The 9,360-nt window shown below is 41.2% G+C and overlaps 1 protein-coding gene across 1 annotated transcript; it reads left to right on the top strand.

The window, feature by feature from the left end:
- Positions 1-17: 17 nt before the first annotated feature.
- Positions 18-5,554, top strand: LOC104873457 (doublesex- and mab-3-related transcription factor 2). The gene is made up of 3 exons (XM_033757709.1): positions 18-139; positions 1,775-1,877; positions 4,001-5,554. The coding sequence occupies exons 1-3, from the start codon at positions 98-100 to the stop codon at positions 5,053-5,055; spliced, it is 1,200 nt and encodes a 399-aa protein (XP_033613600.1). The 5' UTR covers positions 18-97; the 3' UTR covers positions 5,056-5,554.
- Positions 5,555-9,360: the final 3,806 nt, after the last annotated feature.

The raw sequence follows: 9,360 nt of genomic DNA, 5'->3' as shown, positions 1-9,360 counted from the left end.
TGGCGTGGTGTCCTGCCTCAAGGGCCACAAGCGCTTCTGCCGCTGGCGGGACTGCCAGTGTGCCAACTGCCTGCTGGTGGTGGAGCGCCAGCGGGTCATGGCCGCCCAGGTGGCGCTCCGGAGGCAGCAGGCCACCGAGGTGCGTCCCACGGCCACAGAGTCTGGGGTGGGGTGGGGCTGGGGCCCTCGGTCTCAGGGTCCTGGCACTTCCTAAGGGGGTGTGGGCGCCTCCCTGCCCACAGGGTCGCAGGGTGGGGGAGGAGGGAAACCCGGGTAGGGCAGCGCTGGAAACTTGACGGAGTTTCCACTTGAAAGGAGGGAGGGAGAAGGAGAAGGGCTGTGAAAGTAATTAGGCCTGCTCCGGACGTTGCGAGAAAGTCATCAAAGTTAATTTTGGTAGTGGTCTGTAGAGTTGCTGGTATCCTGGCTGCAAGAGTAGTGCTGGGTACAAAAAAGAAGGGCGCAGCGCTCTCCCCCTTCTGCTTCCGGGGCCTTTGGATCCAGGGGGATCTTGCTGCCTGTTTTACAGATGAGACAGAAAGTGGTTGTGGAGTTAGGTGCCTGCTGCTGAGAATCCTTGGAAGGTCTGGTTGTGAGGAGAGCGGGCATTTCCTTAGATAGAGGCTCCCAAACCTCCACTTTACATTTCTATGTGTTTCTGCACGTGGGGTGCTCAGAGTAAGGCTTTGAACAGCCTCTTCCCAGACTCAGGGCAAGGGAGACTTTTTTATTTTAGTTTTTGCAGTTTTGGGGAGAGAACACCAGGATTCCACTAAGAAATCGCTCCTCCCCGGAGCCGCTCCCCCAGCCGAAAAGCTGTTCAGTTCACACAAGGGTTTTTGTTTCTTTTTGAGGTGCTGGGAATGAAAGCTCTGGCCTCCTGCGCGCCAGCCAAGCCCACTGCCTCTAACCTGGGGAGGATTTTTATTGTTTTGGTGGAGAGGGGCTGGGAAGTGTGTCAGGGGCACATCAAAGCCACAGACTTAAACGGACAATGGCTCCGCCCCCATCCTAGGAGAACGAAGGACCCCAGGGTGGCCCGGGGTCGGGGTTCATCCTCTGGATTGGTCACCGGGGTGATCGCTGGCCTTGGGTTCTTGGCAGCTGGTGACCACTGGGGTAAGAGGAACCTTTATTCTGAATTCCGGGCTGTCGCCTGTACTGTTTTCTTGCTAACACCCCAGTTTGCCTGAGGACCTGGGAGCCTCCTTCTGCACAGAGACCTGGGTCTGTATTTATGCCCAAGCACAGGTTCTGGGCACATTCAGCCCAATGGCTCCTCTCTCCAAACCCTGGCCCCTTACACTCCTCTGGAGTCCACCTCCCTCCCTTAGGGCTCTTCACTTCTGATGGGCAAGTCTGGGGTGACTTTTTGCTGGGAAGAGGAGTTGGGGGCTACTCACCATTTGTCAGCTTTGGAGAGAGCCTCTGCTTCCTGCCCTAGGACAAAGCAGTGTTATGTTAATTTGTTTGGGGTTTTTTTGTTTTTCTTTGGTATGGGAATTGAACTCAGGGCCTTTGCACTGAAAGATCTCCAACTCTCTCCCTCTCCCTCTCCCTCTCCCTCTCTCTCTTTTTTGGCAGGATCTCTGTAAGTTGCTAAATTGTCCAGGCTGGGCTCTAATTTTTGATCCTTTGGGATTCCATACCTCTGTTTAGAGTCACTTTTCACACAGGATGACAGACTAAATACGTTTAGGCTGGCCCCTTCCTTCTTCCTTCCTTGTGACACTGTCTTTTAGGGAATTATTGATTACTTTTCTTGTGTTTACAGGACAAGAAAGGGCTTTCTGGGAAACAGAATAATTTCGAGCGCAAAGCAGTGTACCAGAGGCAAGTCAGGGCACCTAGTTTGCTGGCCAAAAGCATTTTAGAAGGTAAAGCAATACCAAATCATCTTTTATCCCTTGAAATTGAGTTGAATCACTCTCATTATTCAGTCGCATGATGTATTTACTAAGCTGGGTGGGAACTATTTGAATGGAAGTTACTTTTATTAGGCTCCCAGAAAATGAATTTCACTGAGGTTTCTGTCACCATCAGTTTAAGAATATGGATGCTTGTGTTGTTTGCTTTGTAGTCCGTGAGTTAAGATGGCGTGTATGTAAAATTTGTGAGAAAGTGTACAAAAACAAAGTGTCACATGTTCCTGGAGCACATGTGGAAAGAAAGAAATGGATGGATAAGCACACGTTGGGCTCCCATCTCATTTTCCCAGCTGGCAGCCACAGCTAAGTGGATAACCCAAGTCAAGAGAGCAGAAGGGCTTAGCCAGTAAGTGTGAGTAAGGAGAGCTCTAGTCCATGGGTTCAACCCCCGGATTCCACTCTTTTCCAGAGTATTTTCCTCCCCTGATAGCTAAGTGATTGCTGTTATTCCACCTCTCATTTTTGACCATTTTGGACAGCTAAGGTAGAATCTGCAAAAGGCTTTGACTCAAACAAGCAAAGTAGAGGTTGAAATTGAACATTGTGAAGTCTCTAACTCCTCCTCCAACTGTACTTTCTCTAAAGCCCGCAGTCACATGACGTTTTCATAAAATATTACTGATTTTCTAAGGCATCTCTACTTGGGTAATTTATTTCTTGATTTGATAATATATTGACTATACTTTATCATTTCCTTTGAGTTTTTAAAGTTTTTCTTAAATGCAACGAAAACAGAGTTGGTATTTGTTTTAATTACTGCTACGTCATAAGTTCAGATTGTAGCTTCTTTTTTCTTTAAATCAGACATTAGGTTCTGTTTTTTCTTGCATAGCTTCTGAATTTAGTTAGTTCTAGATAGTTTTTAAAGTTTGTTCATGTCTCACCGTGTTGTGCACGTCTCACCATAGAGTGAGCTCCCACGAATTAAAAATGAATTTGGTAATTAGATTTATAACTATAGGGGCCACATTGATAAGTTGAACTTTTGCCAAAGCAATTTGAGAAGTTCCAGGATCAACTGGAATAGTAAATTCAAATAAATAACTTCCTGGCAAATACATACTATAGAAATAGAAACATTAATTTTCACATTTTATTTGCAAATGAGTATGATGGGCTTCTCACTGTGTAAACACAAATATCACAAAGAATCCTTTCAAACAAATTTGGTGGTGGTGAATATTTGGGGATGTTGAAATGCTGGAAGTACTTTATGCCATTAGGAATTCTATTTACGCTACACTAATCTTTGCTTTTGACTTTGTGTCTATTTATGAGATGTGGGATAACTTAATCTGTATTCTAATTATTGCTTGTTCAACCATTTGGGCAACTGGCCAACATGAGTGACGCTTGGGAAAAATGCTTTAAACCTGTTATTTTCAGTATAGCAAGGAATTATCTGCCGTCCTCCCACATTTTGTTTTGTTTTGCCTTATTTGTGCTGGTAGTCAGGGGGAAGGCCTAGCTAAATTGCTCAGTGCAGAGTGTTTGACTAGTTAACAGCTCTTTTCAATTTTCTATGCTTCTCTGTTTCCTTAAGCCTTTTTTTTTTCTTTTTCTCTTCACTAATCTCCTGTAACTTCTTTCTCTTTTTTCCTAGTTCTCCTTGGATTATTCTACAGCTGTAACAATGTGTACATAATGAGCCATCTTTAGAAAATAAAAGTGACATCAGCTCTAGGTATAGATATCTTTTTTAATAATGAAAAAAGATGACATGGAAAATAAAATGTTGATTGAAGCAAGATGGGCAGCTTTGTCTCTTAATATGTAGGGACTTGGAAGAATAATAGAATCTCAGTCAATAAAGTACACTGGTCAAAAAAAGAGAGCAAACAAACCTATATCAATAAAAACAATTTCAACAAAATGTTACAATATGGATGTCCTTCCTTCAAAAGGAATTATTTTACATTGAAGCTATGTTTTTTGCTTTTTGCATAAAAGTACTAATGATATAGAACTGTAATCAGCTGTCCTGATTTATGGTGTTTCTTTTGCTTTTTAAATGTCCAGACTTTTCTTCCCTAGATGTTAATTTTTTCCTGTGCCATCTTTGCTTATTTTAGGCTATCGCCCTATAACGGCGGAGACTTACCTAGGAGGGACCCTACCTCTACCTCCCCCAGTTAGTGACAGGATGAGAAAAAGAAGGGCCTTTGCTGACAAAGAGTTGGAGAACATTATGCTGGAAAGAGAGTATAAAGAGAGAGAGATGCTGGAAACTTCCCAAGCTGCTGCCTTGTTCCTGCCCAATCGCATAGTACCTGGAACTGAATACAGCTCCTACAAAAGTGCCTACAGCCCCACCCCAGGGGAGCTGCCAAGCAAGGACTTCTGCAATTTTTTGCCCACCTGTCTTGATCTCACCATGCAGTACTCAGGATCTGGGAACATGGAACTGATTTCTTCTAATGTTAGTGTGGCCACGACTTACCGACAATATCCTCTGTCCTCAAGATTTTTAGTTTGGCCCAAGTGTGGCCCTGTCAGTGACACCCTTCTCTACCAGCAATGCCTTCTAAATGCCACCACCTCAGTTCAAGCCCTGAAACCTGTGGCCGGCTGGGACTTGAAGGGAACAAGGGTCCAGGATGAGCTCAGTGCAGAATACAACATGATACCACCGAAACTGGAAAGCTCCCTGCTGCCTCACCCTCCCGAGGTCCAGACCTCAAGAAGTGACTTTCAGGGTCACCAGGCTGTCCCTGAGAGGTCTGCCTTCTCCCCACCCCAACGAAATTTCTCTCCCATTGTTGACACAGACTCCCTGGCAGCTCAAGGGCACATCTTAACCAAGATCAGCAAAGAAAACACTAGGCACCCTCTGCCACTTAAAAATAATCCATTGCACTCGTTATTCCAGCAAACGCTTAATGACAAATCAGGTCCCGAGCTGAAAACACCATTTGTCAAAGAGGCCTTTGAAGAGACCCCAAAGAAACACAGAGAGTGTTTGGTCAAGGAGAACCAGAAATACACATTTACAATAGATAGATGTGCGAAAGACCTTTTTGTAGCCAAACAAGTTGGAACAAAACTCTCAGTGAATGAACCCCTGTCATTTTCTGTTGAGTCTATTCTTAAGAGGCCTTCAACTGCCATCACCCATGTCTCTCAGTGAAACGCGGCTTGAATGAAAAGGTGGATTTTCTTCCATCTCGGATGGTTCTTGCCATATACTTATTTTTTTTAGAGTTCAAATGTTTGTATAAAGAAAATTTTAATGTAAATAATGATTTCTAAAAATTCTACATATTCATATGCATGTACTTTTTTATCACAGAAATATATTTAAACTTAAGATGGAAATTGCTTCATGTGCAGATTGTAGAGTTCTATGCCTTACACAGCATTTCAAAATGGAATAAAACTGATACTGTCTTCTAAAAGATTAAAAAAAATAAAAGATCCAATGTTTGCTGAGCAAATAGCTGTCTTTCGCTAGATGAAAAACCTAATGTCTGTTAAATGTGCCCTTTGTTTTTCTATATTTCTGTGTATTTTCAAGTACCATTAATGGTCACTGGGGGCTACAGGAGAAGTCTTATGATGTTTTAGTTTTGCTTTCTTTTCCCTCTCTGTGCCTGCTAGGCCAAGTATGCTGTCTCTGAGCTCTGTCCCCAGATCTAGTCTTGCATTTGGAAGGACATACAAATTTAGCTGTTTAAGACTGAAGTAAAAAATAGCTTTTAAAGAGAATATTAATGGTGTTCGCCTATCATGGAATCAATTTCATATGGTTGGGCAAAGTTGAAAAAACGTGAAGGAAAATCAAGTATTACATCTCATTTATATGATGATGTGGGCTCTTGGAATGGGTTTCTTTTCACTTCCAGGGCACAGTTTCCTTCTGTGTATAGGAAGTATATGAGGGTCTCAAGCCTCCTTTGTAGGAAAGGAACATCTGGAGATTTTTAGTTCCTCTCAACAGACTATGGTTTTGGGTTGCTGGGGACCGCAAAGCAACTTCCCTTGAAGGGTGCAATCTGTTTAGCTCATGGTGATAACAAACACCCTTTGGCTTTTGTGTGCGTCCGTGTTTGGGAAGGACTGGTATCAGCAGGCACTTAGATGCAGCCCCAGTCACCAGACTCAGCATCATGCCTTTCACACTCACATCGGTGTTGGTGTGGAAGGCTTTCTTCTGAGATAAAAACATTTACCATTCAAACTGCTTCAGCTGACAGTTGGTCATGTTTGTCTCAACACGAGGGTGGCTTCTGGGTATCTCATACCTTTTTTCCCCTGTTAAATTCCTTGTTACCCCATCATTGTTATGTACACTTGATGAAACAAGAGTGAGATATTTATAGGAGTATTAAACTTATTTCTTAAGATCTCATAGCTGAAGCCCCGATTCTGCTTTCCATCTTAGGTTCTAAGATGTCCAAGTCTCCATACAGAAAACAAAGAGCTGATAACGCACCTTCAGTGCTGCCCTGGAGAACACCAGGGAACATGGGGAATGTGCCAAGTGATTAGCAGTCAAAGGTATTCTGTCTTATTCTTAAAAACACTTAAAAATTAAAAAAAATGATTTTGCTATTGAATAGTTCATATAAACCTCTACAGGTTCTCTAAATTGTTCCTTAAAATTAATATCAATTTTAAAAACAACAAGCCAAAAGTTGGGTTAATTTTGTTTGTTCCTCTAAAACAATACTTGGTTTTGTTGCATCAAATCTACTTATTTTTACTATTGCAAAGGCCAGAATAAATGGAAATTTGCCAGAAGAAGAAATAAAAGCAGGCAGAGATTCCAATAACTATTGAAGATTATCATTAAGTGGAGAAAAATGTTTCCCAGCCAAGTATACCCTAGTGTTGGAGACCAAATCTAACTCGTTTCTCTCCTGGTCACCTGTACGTTAGCTTTACTGTCATTAGTTTTTGTCTTCCTATCAGAAATTTATTTTTTTTCTGTGTGTTAAGTGTTAAACATACACCTAGGATTGAATCACACTGCTTCAGAAGTACTGAGGGGAAACATGTTAGAATAAAGTTGCTTAAAAATCCCAATGAGAAGGCCTTCTTAATTCATTCTCTTTCTTATTCCATTTCTGTGTTTTTGAATACTTGTAATTGTCAATTTGTTTTCTTTTTTATATTCAAATGAACATATTGGGGCTTCTATTCTGTGCTGTCTCTGTAGCGTTTTAATCACATTAAGTGAATCCAGTTGGCTGTGGGTATTAGTGGTTTTTCTCGCATTTCTAGTGGCCAGAATTTTATTGTTCTTGAGTGTTTATGAGGGTGAGTGTTTTCCCTGGCAAATCTATGAATATGCCATGCATTAGTTCTGCTGTAATGATGAGTCCTTGGAATGTAAATCTACCAAGTCTACTGTCAGCCACTTAATAAGAGCTTTGTACTTAGCTCTTTGCTTTTTAAAAATCATTTTACTTCCATGAAAGCTACTATAAAAGAAAAGTCATTAACACATTAAATCATACATGTGGTTCAATGTAAGCATTTTCTATGTTAAAGTCAATAAGTAGATTTGGCCTTCCTATTTTTGAGAACATAAAAACAGAAAAGTATGAACCTTTTTCTTAAACAGTACAATAATGCCTCGTTTTCTTTCCGTTTCAACCAAGCAAGTGTTATTTTTTGCTCTGTTTGCAGTTCTCAAAATTTTACAATGCTTCTCAAATTTTGATGGACAGTTAAATCTCCTGGAATCTGGACAGAATGCAGATTCTGATTACGTACGACTGGGTGGGCCTGGGTTCTGTAATTCTAACACACTCTCAGACGCTGTTGATGCTTCTCTGCAGGCCACATTTTAAGACTTTGAGTAGCAAAAGTTTACATTGCTGTTATTTTAGATGCACATTTAATACAATGTGCTATTAATTTTAGTTTCTAATACAATAATGACATTACTAGTATGAATAATATATATGTAAATGTTAAAAAATTCAGTTTCTTCTAATGCTTTAGTGGTTAACATAGGACAAGACTTAGGCAAAGACATACAGTATAGCAAAATTTGCTGCCCTTCTCCCTCTTTTATTTTCCAAAATGAAGAAGTTATTTCAGCTTGATAAAAAATAGAAATTATGTATTTGATATTGATTTATTTATATTTATATTTTGCAGTCATGGAGATTGATCCTAGGGCCTCACTACTGAGCTACATCCCATGCACTTTTTATTTTTTTGTTTTGAGACAAGTTGTTGCTAAATCATTAAGTTGCCCAAGCGGGGCTTGAATTTGTGATCCTCTTGCCTTAGATTTCCAGAATACTGGGATTATAGGAGTGCACACTCAGTTTATACTTAATTTTTAGGTGTGGAGAAATACAGGTAACAGAACTTACCATCTTGACTATGTTTAAGTACAGTTCAGTATTTTTCAATGCATTCTCATTGCTGTTCAGTCATCACCATTGTCTGTGCTCAGAACTCTTTCTATCTTGCAAAGTGAAATTCCATATCTGTTAGCAGTAACTCCTTCCACCTGGACCCCGGGAATCTCCATTCTACTTTCTGTCTCTATGTATTTGACTCTCCTAAGTACCTTAAGTATGTGGGTTTATGTATTTATTTCTGTGACTGGCTCATTTCTCTTGGCCCGATGGCCCCATGGTCTATGTATGTCATAGTGCTTGTCAGGATTTCCTGTTTAAAAAGGTGGAATGGCATATGAGGGTGGCGAATGACCTAGTGAATTTCCAGTAGGCTCCACCTCCTAAAGTTTCCAGTACCTCAGCATTGCCACATGGGGGACCATGTTCCTGGCACATGAACATGTGAGGGATACACTCAAACTGCATCCAAACCCTAACGGGTTGAAAATATCTTCTCCAGACCTCGCTTTCACCTTGTTTGAGTGCGTACGTCATCTTATCTTCACCCAGGCCTCACCATCTCATTCCACTGCTTCTTGTCTCTAGGAACTGAGGCCTACAAATACCTCCTCCCCAGAGACGCAACCCATCCTCTTCCCCAGCGTGAGCCACATTTCCTCATTTCCTGTTAACTCTGCTGGTGCCTGGAGAATCTCTAGTATCAGTTGTATAACGTTTAGTGTGAGTTTGTGTGTTACCAGATCATCTGCGCTTAAAAGCCAAGTGTGTAATGAAAGACTGTAACTTACATTAGGAAATGTTTCAGAATTCTGTAAGCAGAATCTCAGAAGAGCTGAAAAGCAAAGAAATGGCTGAAGGTCAAAATGAGGAAATAAGGAGAATTCACAATTTTCTGTAGAATTATAAAGACCTTATTTAATTGAGAGGCTGTGTTTTAAATTGGGATTGGGATTGTTGCAAGCCCACCTGGTTTCATTAATTTTTTATTTTCTTTGTTTCTATTCTACTTCTATGAAAGTTTAGGTTTATTTCTATAACAAGGGTCCAATTTGTAGGGCTGATAGTTTTTGAGATGGCTGGATCTACTATTATATAAACTTGGGCCTGTGGCG

The sequence above is a fragment of the Fukomys damarensis genome, unplaced genomic scaffold, assembly GCF_012274545.1.
Source record: "Fukomys damarensis isolate Sample0158 unplaced genomic scaffold, DMR_v1.0_HiC HiC_scaffold_31, whole genome shotgun sequence".
In the NCBI taxonomy this organism is placed as follows: domain Eukaryota; kingdom Metazoa; phylum Chordata; class Mammalia; order Rodentia; family Bathyergidae; genus Fukomys; species Fukomys damarensis.
This window is presented reverse-complemented; position numbering and strand designations above follow the sequence as displayed.

Coding starts and splice junctions, on each gene's coding strand:
- LOC104873457 (XM_033757709.1), top strand. CDS start 98: ATGGCCGCCCAGGTGGCGCTCCGGAGGCAGCAGGCCACCGAG. Junction 140..1,774: donor GGAGGCAGCAGGCCACCGAG/GTGCGTCCCACG, acceptor TTGTGTTTACAG/GACAAGAAAGGGCTTTCTGG. Junction 1,878..4,000: donor GGCCAAAAGCATTTTAGAAG/GTAAAGCAATAC, acceptor TGCTTATTTTAG/GCTATCGCCCTATAACGGCG.